Raw genomic sequence first — 21,867 nt, 5'->3', positions numbered from 1 at the left:
CTTTTAATGAATAAAAAATATATAATTATTTACCTAGTGCAAGGATATCCTCCATCTGCAAGTAACATCCCATCAATTTCATTATTGCTTAATCTTATATTTAGTCGTGAGTTTCTAAAGATTCGGCTATCATGTGTACTACCAGCCCAACGTGCAACTATATCATATATAATCAAATTAGGGCCACCAACTACTTGCACATTCAAAGAAAAATAACCTTTTCTATTCCGGTACTGCTCTGTATGTATAATGCCTCTAGGCTTGGTAATTTTTATGTGGGTGCAGTCAATTGCTCCTACAATATTTTTCAGTCCAGGTGCTCTGCCAATACAACCCAGGTTTTCAAAAGCAGCCTTTATATTCCTCAAATTGGCAGGAAATTTAATAAAATCTGGCATTAGCATTGCTAACGCTCGACTAACTCTCTTCACTATGTTACACACTGTCGATTGAGAAATATGCATGATGTCTCCACATACAATTTGGAAGCTTCCAGTAGCATAAAAACGTAACGCAGTAAGCAACTGACACAGTGGGGTTATAGGAATTTTTGGTAAAATTATATGAATCACAACATTTTTGAAGAAACGAAACCTCTTCTTAAAACAATCCTCCGAATAGTCATTAAATGGATCCACATCACGAAAGTAAACTTTGGGATTTCTAGGTTCAGGCACTTCTATTTCTTCTAATATATTATTGTCTACAACAGCAAAAACTTCTTCGATGCCATCCAAACTTTCCATTTTTCAAAATATTCAACAAAATAACCTCAAAACGTGCAGAGAGAATAGTACTTCACCTCAAAAGTAATGCTTGAGTAAAGAAAACGAATACTATTACTTGGCTGAGAATTCTAACTTTTGGCAGTTCTATCTTCGATCAATGTATTAACTATAGAATAAAAATTGTTACTTAAGTAATTACTTTTACTGAAGTACTTACTTTTACTTGTCTATAAATACGGGTGTTAGTGTTAAGTATTACTTTTATAAACGATTTTTTTTAATTTAATTTTATTTATCTATTTTAAATTATAATCTTATCAAAAGAATAATCATCTTCCGATAAATAAAACAAATCAATATATTATTCCTGTAAGTTATTATTATTATATCTCTAGTTTTTTTATTCAGGCCTAACCAAATACACCTTTGCTTGTTTCATTAAAACACTTATACATATATTGTAATGAATGAACATAATTGTTTAATATAACATCTAGTAATGTATGTATTTATACAAAAAATATACAGAATTTTATATGAAGTAGGCAAACTAAAAATAGAATTTTAATTGTAAACAACGTAATAATAAAAAATATAAATTAATTAAATATTATAAAAATAACAATGATTGCTTGCACGTTTGTTTTTCATGTGTTCATAGACAATTATAATTTCTGTGATAAAGTTGTGGTCAGTTTTTATGAGTGGGGGCAGGTCCTCTACCAAAATAAAACAAAAATAAAAAAGAATAATTGCTAACATGATTGTATTTTTTAAATGTTGAAAAAGAGTAATAAGTTTGCTTGCCGGTTCTTCTTGGTAGAATCTACTTTCCGAACCGGTGGTAGCTTCACTTAATTGTTAAATGACGATTCAAAAGTGCTTGTAAAAGCCCACTTGTTTATATAAAGTTTATTTTGATTTGATTTGCTAGATCAGTTTTCTATATGTATAACAATAAAATAAAAAAGCACTATTGTTGTAGGGAAATTTTAAATTAAAAACAAAATAAAATAAACGCTTTTATATCTTACCAGTTTTGTTTTTCGGGTATTTAAACTATTTTATTGATGTCCTGCCATTTAATTTTTATAAATTTATTTTAAGTATAGTAATGAAAATAGGTTTATTGTGTTTTTGATGTACAAAATGCAGGAACTTTCTAGAAAATCAACAGCATATTACGAATATGTATAATAATTTCCTTTAACTGATGATTTAGCTTTACAAAGCTGTATCCGGGTTCAAGTCGCACATCGGCCAATAAAAAATATAGTATTTCGGACAGTAATTTCTAAACAGCAGGCCGGATGAGCACAGACGCAAAAAGTTACAACTTACACTCCTCTGATAATAACATAAAACTGCTAAAAGCACTACGAAAATTATATTGCCAGGTATATGCATATATACACCTAGATACTACTGTTTAGAAATTACTATCTAAATTAAAAAAAAAAAAAAACTTTTTAAATTTAGAAAATTTTATACATTTATTAAACGTTAACATTTGCAACATCAAGCTGAGATGGCCCAGTGGTTAGAACGCGTGCATCTTAACCGATGATTGCGGGTTCAAACCCAGGCAAGCACCACTATATATATATGCACTTAATTTGTGTTTATAATTCATCTCATGCTCGGCAGTAAAGGAAAACATCGTGAGGAAACCTGCATGTGTCTAATTTCATCGAAACTCTGCCACATGTGCATTCCACCAACCCGCATTGGAACAGCGTGGTGGAATATGTTCCAAACCCTCTCCTTAATGGAAGAGGAGGCCTTATCTCAGCAGTAGGAAATGTATAGGTCATTACTTACTTACTTACTTACTTACTATACATTTAAATTTATCTCGTTTATCTATGTTTGTCTTTGACATCGTAAATGTTAAGCGGATGCGAATTTGAGATGTTTGTGGATAATAGGAAAATACGTTTAATTGCTTTTTAGTTCATCGCTAAGAAGGATGTTAGCCATAGCAGCGCACAATTAATACGAGAGTAACCATAGCAATCACTATATAAAAATAAAACCTCTGAGTTTCTTTCGCCGGTTCTTCTCAGGTCAGGGTATTTTCTTTTCCGAGCCGGTGGTACTGTTTCAATTGACCATCAATAAGGAAGTGTAATACTTCTATATTGAATAAAGTTATTTGAGTTTGAGTATAACTTAGTTATAAAGGTGATATGATCGATATGGTTCTAAGCTATTATTAAAGAATATCTTTACAGCATTTGGACAATCTGAGCTGATCTATCTTTATCTTTCTCGTTAGTTTTTTTTTTGCGACACACTGTACTTGTTCTATAACTGAAGTTATTATGCAGTAGCAGTGTATTGTTAGATCTGCGTATTGTAAAATAATGTAAAGGTTACGTAGATGTGTATTGTAATTCGAGCCGTGTAAACATTCCTTTATCTGCGGCTAGCTGAAGGCGTATTTAACAATAATCTATTCGTATGAAAATGCTTATTGTAAGAATTATTATTATATAAGATTTAACATGACGCATGTATGGATAGTACGTTAGTCTTCATCGATCAACACATAAGAAAATTACACGCTATTTACGTCAATATTCTAAATTTAAAAATTATATATCAAAATGAACAGTCTATAATAATATTGTACATTAAAACCTTTTTAGTGATGGACTTCATCTTCTGGTTAGTTAGTATAAAAAGTTTGATCATTTTTGATTTTCAACCGACTTCAAAAATGAGGAAGTTATCAATTCGACTGTATTTTTAGATATATGTTTGTTACCTCAAAACTTTTCACTGGGGGGACCGATTTTGATGATTTTTCTTGACTGACAAATATAACATTAACTATAACTACGTTATATAATCTCAAAACGACTTCTAAGTAGTCTGATATTTTTAATCTCATTTACCTTAGGAGGACTGTAAAATATATGTTGAATACGCAATTATTTATATCACTTTTTAGTGCATATGTATTTGTTTTAAAATAGAGTTTTGTTTGAAGTCGGTTTTTTTTGTTAAAATTTTTATTTAACATTCCAAATGAAATATACTGAAGACTGACAAATAATTCTCAGTTGCTCGTAATTTGGTATATTACAGTGATTAGACTTCCTTGCCTCTGAAAGATTTTAAATTAATTCCAATTCACTATCGTTATGCTAAATGTAATATACAAACAAAGTTTATTTGCTTTATACATAGACTAGTAACTGCATATAAAATTTTCATACACTTTTTAATAAGTTACCATTATTAAATATTTACAGATATATCATATATTATATTATGTTGAGTAGTTGATGCTGATGGTACTTAGATTGAAAATAATGTTAATACCCGAAATTGCAAGACTTATAAGTATATTATATTAGTGTTGTAACACAAAGAGAGAGTGACGTGTAAAGTGCAATCAAAAATGATTTAGTAATGACTGTAATGAACGAAGTGCGCAGGCGCGAAACGGATAACTATTACAAACCGACAGCCTTTCTAAGAACAATATGGCGGCGTACATTATCCTTCAAAAAGAGAAAGGTAAGGTTTTAATTTTATAAGTATAAATACTTTCTAAAATTATCCCTTTACTTGGTGGTAGGGGGGTGATGGTATTCACTCGTATTATACCGCCAAACTGAAATGCGTAGGGTTAAGCCTGCGATGGTACTTATTCGTAAGTATTATATATAGGTACCACCAAACTGAAATGCTTATTTGTGTTTCGGTTTGAAGGTTGATGACATTACATGACATGGCATGATATTGGCGATGTATTATTACAATTTTTAACACTGCCAACGTCTGTGACTGGTTGTAACTACTGACCATCAAGTAGCTCGTTTGAATGACAGCCATATTATATAAAAATAAATTACAGGCATTTCAAAATGTAATGAATTGTCTTCTAACTTATTTCCAATTTTGTAAACAATTTATCATAATTTTAAATTAATATGAATAATAATAAAAAAGGATAAGTTCTTGTGATAAAACTAAAATTATGGGCGAAAGAATAATACGGGTGTACCGTATTATTCTTTCACCCATAATTTTAGTTTGTTTATTGAAATTACCATAATTTCATTTATATCTACGAATTGCTGTATCAATACATGAACTACATATATTAAATTTTGCAAATCATAGTTTTTGATGTACTTGAAAAAAATATTTTTTAATTAACAGCCTTTTTAAAAATCAGTTCAATCAGTTAAGGAAAATAAATGCCTCATACACATTAAGAAATTCAGTTAAATAAAGGGGCTTAATGGAAATAGAAGAGCAGATTTTCGATTTAAACAATAAAAGATTTTTGTAATCTTGAAAATTAACTGAGGGTAAATATTTTTAATTCCATCATAACTCAATCAAAACTATTTTCTATATAATCTGTAAATATATTGATCAAAATTTTATTATTATTTTGATCGCAACATTTAACAGCTTATACGAATCGTTAAACAAAGTTAGTTGATAGGGAAGTTTTATTAGTTTTATCTTGTTTTATACGACAACATTGTGTTTAAATAAGTCGATAAATAATTAATTGATTTATCTTATTACTCTGAGTAAGATATAAATATAAAAAAGGAACTAAAAAAAACTAATTGCTTCTCGTATCTATTGTCGTAAATTTTTTATCGCCAAACGAATAGGTTTAGGCAAAGTCGTGAAAATGTATGTAGACAGGACCCCGATCTTTTTACGATAGTAAAGATCATTTTGCACTTTTAAGATCGTGGCTTGTATGTGTTTTTTTTTTAATCTGAATTTTTTTTTTAAATAATTTTTTTGTCTTTGATTGACGACCTCCGTGGTTGAGTGGTATGTACACCGGTTTCCATGGGTACCCCACTTCGAGGTCCTGAGTTCGATTTCCGAGTCGATGTAGATTATCATTAGTTTTCTACGTTGTCTTGAGTGGGTGTTTGTGGTACCGTCGTTACTTCAGATTTTCCATAACACAAGTGCTTTAGCTACTTACATTGGGATCAGAGTAATGTATGTGATGTTGTCTCATATTTATTTATTAATTACAAATATGATTTGTTTCTAAACGTACAAATCATGCGGAAATCCGGTAATACGCTAAAGAAAAACAGAATGATTTCGTATTTAGTATAGATTACAGATTAAGCTATTTTTATATTTATCAAATGTCATACGAAAAATATTTAAATTTATATTCGAATAGCAGTTTTATCACAGTTATCGTAATAAATACAGTTACAAATGTTAATTTAATGCTAATACATTTTTAAGGTCAAATTTTTTATCAAAATCCATGTAAAGTGGGACAACTCTCCGACGTTTTAGGTAATTTATACCGTTTCGTATTGCCACGTGACTCGGAATTCGTATTAGTTTTCTAATGGAATTATATTTAGTATGTGGTATACGACTATCAGCACGAAATATGAGTCGAGATGGCCCAGTGGTTAGAACGCGTGCATCTTAACCGATGATTGCGGGTTTCATGTTCAACCGCTGATTCATGTGCTTAATTTGTCTTTATAATTAATCTCGTGCTCAGCGGTGAACGAAAACATCGTGAGGAAACCTGCATGTGACAAATTTCATAGAAATTCTGCCACATGTGTATTCCACCAACCCGCATTGGAACAGCGTGCCTTAATATGTTCCAAACCTTCTTCTCAAAGGGAGAGGAGGCCTTTAGCCCAGCAGTGGGAATTTACAGGCTGTTGTTGTTATACGAGTATAGTTATCCCATAATTTATATTATAAGGTAATATTATAATAAAGACAGAATCTTAATCGTATGCAGAAATGTTAACATTATATTTTGTTATTCTCAACAGAATTTAATTTACTAAAAATAGTTTTTCGGCAGACGGTAGACAAAGATAATATTTATTCAAATGTTACAACAAGCGTAATAAATAAATAATTATGTCGCAGTGGCACGTGGATCGTTTATATTTATTAATTTAAAAATAATACTGGCGATTTGATTTGGCTGAATAAAACAATACCCGTGCCTGCTGTGAAAACATTTGAAAAGAAATGCAAAGAAATGGCGCCAATTTTGACGTATTCTAATCATATAACGCAAAATTTTAGGAAGTGGTAAAGAGCGATGATCTTTGTATTGGTTGTGTATCTTTATTATCAAATTTTATGAAGTTTAAGAGTGAATGTATCTTTGATTATTTATGTCTAGTTACGACAAAGATGGAAACTTGGTAAAAAATAGTGGCGAAAAAACTGTGTACACGCACACTAGTAAAGTAGTATGACGTTTTGATAGTGTCAAGCGTAGTAGTCACACACACCGAGACAATAATCGTTTGTTTTAGAGCGATACTCATGATCAACATTTTTTGATCTTGATATTAAACATAAAATTAAGGTACCTAGAAGTTTACGTATTCATTAGCCATAGTCTATATGTTGTGTATATATGTATTGCTCTTATAATACCTTCACTATCACTGCATAGTATAGAACAAAGTCGCTTTCTCTGTCCCTATATCCCTATGCATGCTTAAATCTTTAAGATAGAGTGATTTGATAGGAAGGTTTTTGTACATAATACGTGGATAATATAGTAAGGAAACACTGATAATTTTATCAGGTAATGTGATGTCGTAAAAAAAGAAATTCTGTAGTATATTTAGTAACAGTATTGCACCCGTGTGAAGCCTGGGCGGATCGCTGGAACAATATAAAATAATTTATTGCTTTTTAAAACGGAGTACCTTTCAAAACAATACACTCGAGCATCAGACTTTGTAGCGCATTCAAGCAGGAAACTTCAATTGAAACTGTCAGAATTGTTTCAACGTTTCAACCATCACTGGCAGATGTAACAGTTGTTCAAATAGAGCCAACAGCACGTGCGGCATTATTTATATTCGAATATATTTAAAATAACAACATCGGTACTAATAAATGAGGTCTTTTAATGCCTAGCTGAAAGAATAACTTTTAAACCAATATGAATAAAATTTATACCAAAAAATGCAATTAAAGTTATTAATTTCGGGATATTTACCATGTTTTTACCATTGTCTACGAATGTCTTGTTCACGAGTCTCGTGAACAATGTCGAAATATCGAGCTCCACCGAACAAAAATAAAAAACATGGTAAATATCCCGAAATTAATAACTTTAATAATAAAAATAACTATGTTAATTTAAAATCCTATATAAAAAATGCAATGGTTTTGAAGAATGTTTTAAGTTTTACAAAATTATAAAGATGATAAAATACTGTGAAGTTAATACTTGCTGACTGCCAAGCAGGATATATGACGTACATATATAACTGTATTTAAATATCATGACTTTGTTTTTTTAAACGTTGAAAAAGAGTAAGTAATGTTGCTTGCCGGTTCATCTCGCTACCACTGATTCAGAATGTATATTATATATACATTCTGAATCAGTGGTAGCTTCACTTAATATCGTGGTTAAATGACCATTCAAAGGTGCTTGTAAAAGCCTTCTTTAATAAAGTATAATTTGATTATGTATTTAAATAGATGCGCTTCGCAATTTCATATGTTTAAATCTTAGGTTACTTATATTTATATCTAGTTATTGTCGCACTGCAAAGGGAAGTAAAACAAACGAACCACTTTATTATCTTGGTGTGCGTGATAGCTGCGCTCGACACTCGCCAAATATGTCGCAACTTTTAATGTGTGCGTGTAATTAACGACCAACGTATGGCTTATATTTATTTCCACCTATTGTCAGGTTGGTGAATCTATCTGCATATAAATAATCAAACGTTTTAAATTGAGATTATTAACGTAACAAGAGTAAACTTTATGCTGATATATTTTATAGACCTAAATTACATAGAACATTATTGTACTAACTTGAAAAGTAGGTATATTATTCTATGCTGCCATATATAGTGACTGATATATAAAATTAGACGTGTGTCTTTATATACATATATTTGAGATTTCAGCACTGTTTGACGAATGATCATTAAACATAACGCAGAAATATATATGGCTTTTCATGAAGGTTTTTATGGTATTAACTTTATTGTCAGTTACCATTTTTCACCAAACATGATGCAGCACTTCACTTTTTATGGCATTCAAATGGTCACCATATAAATAAATATACATTTGAGCATGGAAAATATTTTAGTGCAATTCGTAGTGAATAGTTTACAAATGAATTTAAAAAGGCATTATGAGTACATTGGATTCAATATATTAAGGATAAATAAATAATAACAGCAATAAAAACCGCCTGTAAATTTCTAACAGTTGGGTTAAGGCCTCCTCTATTTTTGAGGGAAAGGTATTAGGAACATATTCTACCCCGCTGTTCACATGCGGTTTGGTGGAATACACATGTGGCAGAATTTCTATGAAATTAGACACATGAAAGTTTCTTTACAATTTTTTCCTTCACCACCGGGCACGAGATGTATTATATACACAAGTTAAGCACATGAATAATCAGTAGTGCTTGCCTGGGTTTGAACCCGCAATCATCGGTTATGATGTTAAGATGCACGCGTTCTAATAAGTGGCACATCTCGGCTCTCAAGATAATGAGTATTTGTATAATGAAACTCACAAATTCAGTAAAAACTCTTTATGTAAATGAGATATCTCTTTAACTTTACACATGTACAATACAAGTTACGGATTAGAAAAAAATGATACACGTGATAATTTCGCAATCGAGGACACACAGTACACAAAGTAGGCACGTGAAAAATCTGTTCTCAGTCGGATTTGGTATAAATATTTCGATTGATGTTGCTATTATTATTTTTTTTACTAAAAATACTCTAGCATAATTAAATACATACAAGATAAATTAATTGTTCAATTTTTTTTTTGCTGTTTTAAATAACTCGTATGTCCATGATTTGCGTTATTTTATTTTTTTTAAATCACCGGTTGTTATATTACAAAAAAAAATCCATATTGAACGATATTATGAACAATGTTGTTGTCACTCTATATTAAATTAATTAAATTAAATTAAATATGAGACAACATCACATACATTACTCTGATCCCAATGTAAGTAGCTGAAGCACTTGTGTTATGGAAATCAGAAGTAACGACGGTACCACAAACACCCAGACCCAAGACAATATAGAAAACTAATGGTAATCTATATCGACTCGGCCAGGAATCGAACCCGGGACCTCAGAGTGGCGTACCCATGAAAACCGGTGTACACACCACTCGACCATGGAGGTTGTTATGCTATTGATTGTTGTCACTCTATATATATTCAAAATGTTAAACAATATTCAATTATAAAATTCAAAAGAATCGTTAAAGAGCGTTTGTTCGCTTAAGGATATTACAGCACTAATGACTTTCTAGTTGACTGCACACGTTGGGAATGAGATGATCGCCTCCAAGCTCTTTCAAATAACAAAAATATGTTTGTTATTGTATATTGTACATTGATATTATAAAAAAAATGGATCCTGCTGAGTTTCTTTCGCCGGTTCTTCTCAGGTCTGAGGTATTTTATTCTGAACCGGTGGTAGATTTTCGACAATCAATAAGCAAGTGTAAACACTTCCATTTTGAATAAAGGTTTTTGACTTTGACTTTGATATTATTAAGAAATTATACTTATTTATATAATTATCTTATAAAAAAAGTTACTCATACAATATATTATATTTCATACTTTATTGTGATTACTAATAAATTATACAGTACATGAATATATGAGTACATCAAAATATTAGCAGGGCTATATATGAACATTATAAAAGTAAAGTAGCAGCCTAAATTTCCCACTGCTGGGATAAGGCCTCCTCTTCCATTAAGGAGAGGGTTTGGAACTTATTCCTCCGGAGGTTTGGAGGGGTTGGTGGAATGTACATGTGGCAGAATTTCGATGAAATTAGACACATGCAGGTTTCCTCACGATGTTTTCCTTCACCGCCGAGCACGAGATGAATTATGAACACAAATTAAGCACATATATATTGTGGGTTTGAACCCGAAATCATCGGTCAAGATGCACGCGTTCTAACCACTGGGCCATCTCAGCTCATATGAACATTATATTAAGTAGTAAATTATTTTCTCCATAAATGTACTATGTATCGGATCCCACAATTGACCTTGTGATATCACAGCGTAACTAACCATGCTCTTATCTCTTATCGCGGCCGACGAAAGCTGTTAATTGTTTAAAATATTGTTTCAGAACAAATTTGCATAGAATTTTATCCTTTAAAGCTGTTCTGATAATTCCAAACTATTTTACGATACTTGATCCTGAAATTCGTTACTCATTTACCTAAAGTTCTATGAGGCTCTTGAGGTCACTAAAGAAATACAAAATGAAATATTTGATTTAATTAGACAAGGTTCTGAGTTATTAAGTTCAATTACGAGAGTAATTCCTTTTCATATAGTTCGAGTATGCGATATTAAATTACATCAAAACTAGAATTTATCAACTTTACGTTGGTCCTATTCATGACTATCACTACGTAGTATAAAACAAAGTCGCTTTCTCTGTCCCTATATCTCTATGTATGCTTAAATCTTTGAAACTACGCAACGGTTTATAATAGATAGAGTAATTCGAAGAAAGTTTTTATGTAATATATAAGTAAAGTAACAGCCTGTAAATTTCCCACTGTTGGAATAAGGCCACCTCTTCCATTAAGAAGAGCGTTTGGAACATATTCCCACCACGCTGTTGCAATGCGGGTTGGTGGAATGCATATGTGGCAGAATTTCGATGAAATTAGACACATTCAGGTTTCCTCACGATGTTTTCCTTCACCACCGAGCACGAGATGAATTATAAACACAAATTAAGCTCATATGTATATAGTGGTGCTTGTTTGGATTTGAACCCGCAATCATCGGTTAAGATGCACGCGTTCTAACCATTGGGCTATCTCAAAAGCAGCAACCACAACAGCCTGTAAATTCCCACTGCTGGGCCAAAGGCCTCCTCTCCCCTTAAGGAGAGGGTTTGGAACATATTCCACCACGCTGTTCCAATGCGGGTTGGTAGAATGAACACGTGACAGATTTTCGATGAAATTAGACACATGCAGGTTTCCTCACGATGTTTCCCTTCGCCGTCGAGCACGAGATGAATTCTAAACACAAATTAAGCACATATCTATATAGTGGTGCTTGCCTGGATTCGAACCCGCAATCATCGGTTAAGATGCACGCGTTCTAACCACTGGGCCATCTCAGAAGCAGATATATAATGTGGTCAATTTAGAAAAGAAACACTGATAATTTTAGAAGTTTCTACTGTGATGTCATATCATTGCACCCGTGCAAAGCTAGGGCGGGTCGCTACTACATAATAAAATACTAAATAACACTTTAAAAATATATTCAAAACTAATCACGAAACAATAATACCGTCGCATAAATTATAGATTTTTTATGAATACAATTAATTTCATACAAAACTCGTTGATTTTTTTGCTTCGTAATATGCAAGTCATTCTCTATACGTATAATAAAATTGGCGTGTCCGTTTGTAATATTAAAATAACCACTATTTACTAAATACATATGTACATATAACATTATTTTCAATGTTTGTCTGTCTATCTATCTGTTTGTTCCGGCTAATCTCTAAAACCACCGTGCTGATTTGACGTGACTTTCACTGGTAGATAGATGCAATAAGGAGTAATTTACACTACATAAAATATTTTTTTTTATTATATTTAAAAGCATACGCAGTCGCAGACACGGCTAGTGTTGTGTGTATATAGCCACATGCCACATATGCCATATATGCCGCATCTGCCACATCATACATCCAAATGAACGGTTCGAGTTATAAGACAAAGCTAATGACTTCTTAGTTTTAAAAATTATACGATATTCTATTGTTTAAATAATAACGCTTACTTTAACTTCACCGTAGATGGTTAAATATAAGAAGGCATTAAGTAGTATTAGTATTAAATGGCCGTCTCATATTTATCGAGAATTATCAACTCTTTGTATAATAGTTTCTGTATTTATGAGATATAACTATCATTAAACTATGAAACAAAGTCATTTCGTAAAACGTTAATAATTTGTTAAAATTTATTCATCTTAATTATCTGTAAGTGTAATCAAATTGTTGTCCAAGTGTCTGTTTGTAACATTAAAACAACCGCTTGTTACTTATGTCTATTTGTCTTTCTTTGTCTACTTTGTCTTACTTTACTTGGAGGTAGGGCTTTGTGCAGGCACATGGGACATAACATTTTAGTTCCCAAGGTTGGTGGCACATTGACGATGTAAGGAATAGTTAATATTTCTTACAGATTCATTGTCTATGGGTGATGGTGATGATCACTTAGCATCAGGTGGCCTATATGCTCGTCCACCAGCCTATACCACAAAAAAAAATCCGGCACCAGTGGAGACAAAAAGGGGTGTCGTACTTTTAATTAAAAAAAAATTCCACCATTAATTTCAAATCCAAATGATGTAAAAAGAACCAAGGAATATAATAATTTAGCTATTTTAAATGAACGTATATACAATTCGATTTCAAACATTTTATGATTAAGATACGATTGTTTTTACGGACTCCTCTCACTATCATCGCCTCATTAAATGTAAGGCGGTTATAATCTTTTTATTTCCAGCGCAATACAGCGCTTAATATTTAACGGGTTCCTTTGACCTACTACATTACGCATTAGCTTCACATAATTGATAAATGACGATTCAAAAGTGCTTATAAAAGCCTACTTGAATAAAGTTTATTTTGATTTTGATTTTGAAAAGAACTAGCGAATGAAATTTTGTTCTGAACGATTTTCATTTAGATTATTCGAATTTGTTAAATTTTGTCCTGAACGATTTTCATTTCGGTCATTCGAATTTGTTCAGATAACTCTATTATCTATTAATAGTAATTATCTTTTTAAATATTCAAACTATTTTAAGCAAATCCATATCTGTATAGAGAGATAATGTAATACGATATTTCGAGCACATTTCAGTGATCTTTGTCACGAGCAGGCTTACTGTGATGTTCGAAATGATTAATGAGGTTTTATATAAATGCTTTGTTAAGTAAAATAATCCTTGACTGCCTCGTTAGTTAAGTATCTAGCTTGTAAGGCCGCATATCCCAAGTGGGGTTTGTAAGCTTGGGAGTCGGATAGATTGAAGTTATTTGGGTTTTCCGTCAAATAATTCTCGGCAGCAACCCTGTGATTGGAAATTGAAAATGTGTACACCTCTGTACCATACACATACAATTTGTTAAGCTCATGAATTTTTCCCAGTCGTGTTACAATTCCCGTTCAATTGGATTATGAATGAAGGTCACTTGGACTAATCCTTTGAGAATGGCTAAACTGGTTGAAATTAATCATGACATCAATATCATCATCATATTAATATTATTTAATTTCATTTTCAGGCGGACGACCGATTCGCTGGCTACAAAGGCGTACGAGACATCACTATAAAAAAGGTAATGAAGCTATTTTAAAAAAAAAACAACAATACGCAAATTCATAAGTCTTTTTTGTGAACTTTAAGTTTACAGTTCATTGACCTCCTCATGTATCGACGTAAAATAATACAAGTATATAATATACATGGGAACGATTTAGGCCTGAATCCATTGGAAACATTTTTGCATTGCAAAGAAAATCATTTAAAGTATACAAATAATAATAAAAATGGAAATAATAATATTCAAAAAAGGAATTCTGTTAATGGCTAAGAACGTCGCAGTGAATTTCTATTAATTAAGAACAAGTTCAAAATTTACGAATAATATATTTAAAAAAATCAAATATTCGAATAATATTTATAGCGTTATAGATTTTCTCTTCACATAGTCATAAACGCTCATATTCAGATAGATATAGATACGATAAATTTATCTTCTAATCGATAACCTTTAGAGAGCCAGTTGATAACATAAAAATACACATTGCGAATTAATAATATGTTGAAGGGAAAGTTCTGTCGTATTTTAAAGAAAATATATAATTCCTTCATTCATTCATTTATAAAAATATGTATTTAATATCAATCAATTATGTATGTCTCGTTATTTATTACAACTTGTAGCCATCTCCAGGTACAAATCCCAATGAATCACCAGTCAGTTTTTTTTTTTATTTACAAGAAAAATATCCTGCTTATTTAAAATACGACAGAACTTTCCCTCCAACCTAACATATGTATGTAGTTCTATTTTTAAAAATATATAAATTTGGTTGACATAATAATAAGTTGATCCAACGCTTATACCTCTCATCATTATCTGCCAAGAACCTTGGGAACGAAGATGTTACGTCCCTTGTGTAGTTACACTGATTCACTCAGCCATGGTAAAGTCGTTGACCTTTTCAGCATTACGCATAATAAATCTCGAGTTGGATTTCTTTTGTAGGTGACACACAACCTTATAAATAATGTCTTCTGCTGAGAACAATTGTCAGTCTCGAAGTATTAACAACTGGAAATAATTTGATTTATATATACATATAATACATACGTACATACGTACTTAATAGGCCATTTGACAATGCGATAAAAGTGTAAATTATTGTAATCAGTATATATTATGAGTTTAAAACTGACTATTTATTAACGAAAGTTGAAAATAATACTTAATTTATTCAAAAATCTGTAATAAAAAAGGTTTTTTTTAAAACGTTTGTCAAGTGACACAAAACGCTCCTGATTGGCCGGGCTTATGATGAAGTCACTTGCTTGTTAACCTTGCTTGCGTACTATATTTTAAAAAGCAGCCAAATAGTCTATTATAATGTTACGTTAGCAAAAATGTTCATACAAATAGTTTTCAGAATAACAACCAAAAAATTCATCGACACTTTTTATTTTCTGGAGTTTTATTTGACAATTTTTTATTTTATTACGTTTGATAATGATGATGTAAACGATGATGACCATATTAAACTACGTAGTTTAGAACTCCCACTAGGAACTAGAGGATTATCGATGTTTATAAGCCTTTTTTCATTGTTATCTTTCGTATTCTCTCATCTCAGTTCAATCATTGCCATCTGACCTTCCGATTATAAATGATAAGCATAAGGTCAGTTTATCATATTTGTTATCAGTAAGTGAAAATAATCGACCTCGAATATTACTTATATATTTAGCTTAGACTTGGTAATCCTATACATTTTAATATCCTGAACTAAAAATGTTAATTCAAAATACCTTGAACAGATTTTACTTAATTGTGAACCTGGTTTATTTTCTTTTATTAATTTATTGCATTCGACGACCTCCATGGTTGAGGGGTGTGTACACCGGTTTTCATTGGTAGGCCACTCTGAGGTCCCGGGTTCGATTCCCGGCCGAGTCGATGTAGATTACCATAAGTTTTCTATGTTGTCTTGGGTCTGGGTGTTTGTGGTACCGTCGTTACTTCTGATTTCCATAACACAAGTGCTTCAGCTACTTACATTGGGATCAGAGTAATGTATGTGATGTTGTCTCATATTTATTATTAATCGTTTTATTATTGTTAATCGTTTTATTGCATTCTGATTTTCAGGGTCCTTCTGGGTTGGGCATAATGATAATAGAAGGAAGACACACAGAAGCCGGTCGTGGTATCTTCGTTTCCGACCTCCAAGAAGGTAGCGCTGCAGAACAGGTAAGAAATAAAATTACACTGAAATGAATTAAACACATAGCTCACTTCTACTAATGGTTTCACTTTACCAATTAACAAGCAAGATGGTATGATAACATCACGGTAGCATGCGAAAGCGATCCCGTGTCGCCGGCAGAAAAGAGGATGAAGGTTGTTTTAAGTGGGCATTGTGATGTACCAGTCATGTTGGGTACAAGCGAGTGCCATTTCATTGGTCTTGTGCTTGATTTTTTTGTGGTATAGGTTGGCGGATGAGAATATGGGCCACCTGATGGTAAGTGGTCACCATCACCCATAGACAATGACGTTGTAAGAAATGTTAACTAATCCTTACATCGTCAATGTGCCACCAACCTTGGGAACTAAGATGTTATGTCCCTTGTGCCTGTAGTTACACTGGCTCACTCACCCTTCAAACCGGAACACAACAACACTGAGTATCGTTATTTGGCGGTAGAATAACTGATGAGTGGGTGGTACCTACCCAGACGGGCTTCCACAAAACCCTACCACCAACTAAGTTGATCTGCGTTCTCCTTCAATTTTTGACTTTTTGGACTCTAACAATTGTTAAAACTCTTCCTTTTGTCTTGGAATAACGATATTTCTCGCATTTAATGTAGATATCAAAAATTAACAAATTTATCTACAGCAGTTATATACATACTAATCGAGATGATAAGCATGATGAACTATTCTCTTAATACTTGGTCATGACTAAGAAACATTTTAATTATAAAGAATAAATCTCGTTTGTTTTCAGGCTGGCTTGAATATTGGAGACATGATTCTTGCTGTGAATAGAGATTCCCTTCTTAGTTGCAGTTATGATGCCGTAAGTAACATGCTATGCCATATTGTTACAATTTTTTTTTCACTTACAAGAAAAAATACGTGTTAGAAGATGCGTTGAAGCAACACGGTTGTACTTTATTGAAATAGTGCTATTATCAAATGTGTCGTTTATATAACGTACATAATAATTTGAAATGCATATAAAATTTTTATTAAATGATAAATGGAAGTCAAGCAATATCAATATAAATTACATAAATCATCAAATTGTGTTTCCACTCACACATTTAAATGCTTGTGAACCATATTACAAATATTTGACATACACATATAAAAGAATATCTCGTTTGTGTGCGTATTTTCGTGTATGTATTTATTACCGAGGTGTGTGTGTTTAAATAAATGTTGTTGAATTTTTACAGGCAGCAGCCAAATTGAAACAAACCGAAGGTGTAGTTATATTGACAGTATGTAGTCCAAATATGAAAGACCCTGATAAGACTGATGAGTCGGCGTCAGGTGCGTCAGGTACCATTTTTTAGACACATTATGTTCATACAATATTTCATATTGATCGTTAAATATAGAACTGGTTCGTTTTTTTATTCTTTTTTCAAATATAGTTTAATATGCTTTTCAGGTAATAAAACGGATCCATCTCGCCCGACAACACCAAAGCCAGCGCCTTCACCTGCCAAACGTATGTATCACAGGAAATCTAAACAATTTAGTATCAGCATATAAATGACAGATGTAAACAGCGTAGTGTATCACTAACGATGTAAACTGATGGGGAATTATTTCGATGATTAGTATTTCCATCTATGCTAATGTCTATAGACATACTCTTACCAAATGCTTTTTGACGACCTCCATGGTCGAGTGGTGTGTACACCGGTTTTCATGAGTACGCCACTCTGAGGTCCCGGGTTCGATTCCCGGCCGAGTCGATGTAGATTAATATTAGTTTTCTATGTTATCTTGGGTCTGGGTGTTTGTGGTACCGTCGTTACTTCTGATTTCCATAACACAAGTGCTTCAGCTACTTACATTGGGATCAGAGTAATGTATGTGATGTTGTCTCATATTTATAAAAAAAATGCTGTCTCATCTGGCAGTCTGCCTACCTATTTTTAATTTAAAAAAGTGGCACCAACAATCGAAGCCCTACTCTCAATAGTCACGACTGTGTTACTAACTAAAGCTTTGATCAAAGAAGGTTTTATTCTACATATTAACATTTCGTTTACAGCGGAACCGCCAGCAGATCCAGCGACAGCGCCAATAAAAACAAATCAAGATACAGTGATAGAAATCAATACTAACAACGAAGTCCTCGGTATAGCCTTACTCGGAGGAAGTGATACTCTTATTAATGTAAGTCCAATCAATATCTTTAACGTACGTAAGTGTAACTAAGGCATACTTTTTGATGGGGCTTTGTGCAAATTCATCTGGATTGGTACCATAGCAATAGCAATATTTCTTAATGTTGTATTTTAGTTTGCGGGGTAAGCTAATTACCAAGGTTGGTGAAAGGAAATTTCTTACAGGCCATTTTATTAAGAGTCATGTCAATTTACTATCAGGTTTCACATTTTGCTACTTCCTAATGGAAGTAGCAAAATGTGTATAAAAAAACACAATGTTTTTTGTTAATTAGGGTTGTTCTTATGCATTCCATATTATATTATGTATACTTATTTACATAAGTACAAAACTTAATAGTATAGCTGCTATAGTGTCTATATGTGGAATCCGTGCATACTAAAAATTTAACATTAAATTGAAGGCATTATTTGATTTGAAGCGATTCAAAAGTACTTATTCGGGCATACGTAAATTGAGAATATATTTTATATTTAGATTTTGCATTTTTAGAAGAAAAATACTGATATTAAAAAAGTTAATATTTATTTCGATGATCTCCTCTAAGAAGATGGCTGTCTACATGAGACCTTAATATATCGAAGACGATATTACCTTTTTTTAATTATGCCAAGTATGGACAATCTCATATGGACATCACTCTATGGTTTAAGATATCAATGGAGTGTTATGGTTATCATTTAATATTATATTAATTCCAGGGTCCAGCAGCTGTTATATTGGAAGTGTACAAGAATGGAGCGATAGCGAAGGACGGCAGATTGAAAGTAGGCGATCAGATCAGAGACTGCAACGGCCTCGCCATAAATAAAGATATGACGTACGAGAGGATCTGTTTGTCGATCAAGCTTAAAGTGCCTAAGGTGAGGTGACTAAGGAAATATCGAGAGACGGTTATGACGTTGATTAATATCTTTCATTTGGTTACATTATTAGCGATGCATATATGCCTATTGTAACTAGCAAATTATGATGAAGAATATATTTTTATCTGCAGATTTTTCTTTGTTATGATTATAGTTGTTTACGTTCTATGAATTGATTACATACTAGTAGTCGCCCAACATTGCTCGCGTTTTAGGGTCTGGCTTGTCATGTGTCAGGCAAAAATAACCTTCTATATGTCCTGCCTTGGAGTTCAGGTTAACTTCATACCAAATTTCATCGAATTCGGTTCAACTGTTTGGTCGTAAAAGAACGACAGGCACAGTTACTGTCACATTTATAATATTAATATAGATATAATTTATTTCATCTAAAACTCATATCTAAATACAAGCTTAAACACACTACAACACTAAATACAAGCTTAAACATTAATGAAAGTGTTATCTCTAACTGACTAACTGAAAACAGAAGTTCCGAGAGAAAGCGATATTTGCATTTTAGTATCAGATCAGATATTCTACCGCTAAACAACAGTACGCAGAATTGTTGTGTTCCGGTTTGAAGGGTGAGTGAACCAGTGTAACTACAGGCACAAGGGATGTAGCATCTTAGTTCCCAAGGTTGGTGGCACATTGACGATGTAAGGAATAGTTAATATTTCTTACAGCGTAATTGTCTATAGGTGATAGTGACCACTTACCATCAGGTGGCCCATATGCTCGTCCGCCAACTAATATCATTAAAAAAATCTCATAGATTTTTCAGGAGATATTATATTATGTTATCTAAAATCATATTTTCCATTAAATTCCAGATGAAAATGACAGTTTACCGTCCCGACCCCCACCAGTTTGAAGAGGTGGAAGTGGAGCTGACCAAGAAATCTGGTCGACCTTTAGGCCTAAACTGCGTGGCTCCGTTAGAGGGCACTGGAGTTTATTTAGGAGAATTGGTAAGGCGAAAGCATATTAATCAATACAAGATGGTAACTATAGTCGTACATATAACAGAAGACTTTTCTTTGCTTAAAATAAAAAGATAGTAATAATTTTTGGCGGTAAAAACACTATTTGTATATAGTTATTGGGAATGATATATCAACAAAATTATCGACGGTATTAGAAGCTAACCTAGTTATGACTTATTAAATTGTTCGTCAAAAATATTGAGTGTAATGTAATTTTCTACTATGTTTTTAAGTAAAGTAAATAACTTCAAGACTGTCTCAGAAGACTAATACTAGATAATTATGTGCTTAATAATAAATAAGAGTTCAAAAAATATTGCCAAGTTGAAAGTCGTCCAGATCACTGAATTTAAAGTTTGCTTTTGTGCCTCATTCTAATTCTGTTTATATTTTTAAATGTCCAATAGGTGTAAAGATAGGTCTTCTGAAATCACAGATATATACATGTTTTTTTATGTTATAGTTGACATGAGGTAAATAAAACAAGTCCCAAAATAGGTTCCAGTTACAATTACACGAATGGTAAATTGTGTTTACTCGTAGTAGGTAATTCAATAAATGTCGTATAAATATAGTAATCTTTTTTTAATAACACTTCCCCTTGTCATTGATTCCAGCTCCCAGGATCTCCAGCTGAAGTGGACGGTAAGCTGCAAAGAGGAGACTTCTTAGTAGCAGTCGATGGTAAAGATGTATCCACAGCCGAATCCATAGCCGTAGCCGCCATATTAAAATTATGTAACAACAAGACCACCATTAAAGTTAAGCGATTCAAAATAGTCCCTAGGTAATTGTGATAAGGTGCAGTTTGGAATAAATAGCTCTTGGGTTGACTACGTTGAAGGAAGTTGGGGCTTATTGCATTATTATAGATATCAAATTGCAATGATTAAGGATATACTGTAATAAAGAAGTTTCTATCAATTCTATGGAGGTTTTAGTTTTAATTATTTTATTTTATTTATCAGTCACACGAATATCGTTCTTATTGTAACGTGATAAGAATCAAATTAGATTTAAAATTTCATATATAAGATTGCATAACAGTAAACATGTGTCGAAGTTAATAGTCTTCGAAGGCTTCATTTGTTTTTGTATTATTATCAAATATCTTTCTTATTAATAATAAAAACAAAGTCACTTTATTAATAATGTATGAACCTAAATGCTTCATTTGATAGATTAAAGTAACTGTTTGTTAAATCAAATAATTTCTTCTTTAGATAATTCTTTTTATTTAAAAATTAAACATTTAAAACATTGCGTAATTATATTTTTTATTTACTTCGTTTTAAAAAGCGTTATATTAAATATGGAAATTTATGATTGGGCAGCCATTATTGACATTTAATTTGTTTAGAAAAATGTTCTTAAGCACTGTAAATGAAAAATGTGCAGTCAACAAAAATATATGACAGTCGCAGAAAATATCAACTCAAAAAATCTTAATCTTAAACATAGCTTTCATAGTTGTCCTTTATAAATATGAAGAC

At 32.2% G+C, this 21,867-nt stretch overlaps 1 protein-coding gene across 1 annotated transcript in view; it reads left to right on the top strand.

The window, feature by feature from the left end:
- LOC124539228 overlaps positions 1-21,574 on the top strand; it is a 226,231-nt gene extending 204,657 nt beyond the window's left edge. Inside the window, exons 28-36 of the mRNA XM_047116525.1 lie at positions 14,110-14,163; positions 16,234-16,335; positions 17,099-17,170; positions 17,553-17,649; positions 17,771-17,830; positions 18,383-18,507; positions 19,221-19,382; positions 20,222-20,359; positions 20,992-21,574. Of these exons, the coding sequence (XP_046972481.1) occupies positions 14,110-14,163; positions 16,234-16,335; positions 17,099-17,170; positions 17,553-17,649; positions 17,771-17,830; positions 18,383-18,507; positions 19,221-19,382; positions 20,222-20,359; positions 20,992-21,165 (984 nt within the window). The 3' untranslated portion in view covers positions 21,166-21,574. The remainder of the gene's footprint in view (positions 1-14,109; positions 14,164-16,233; positions 16,336-17,098; positions 17,171-17,552; positions 17,650-17,770; positions 17,831-18,382; positions 18,508-19,220; positions 19,383-20,221; positions 20,360-20,991) is intronic.
- Positions 21,575-21,867: the final 293 nt, after the last annotated feature.

Source organism: Vanessa cardui, chromosome 22, assembly GCF_905220365.1.
Source record: "Vanessa cardui chromosome 22, ilVanCard2.1, whole genome shotgun sequence".
Taxonomy (NCBI): domain Eukaryota; kingdom Metazoa; phylum Arthropoda; class Insecta; order Lepidoptera; family Nymphalidae; genus Vanessa; species Vanessa cardui.
Note: the sequence above shows the minus strand (reverse complement) of the source record. Positions and strands in the feature narration are given on the sequence as shown.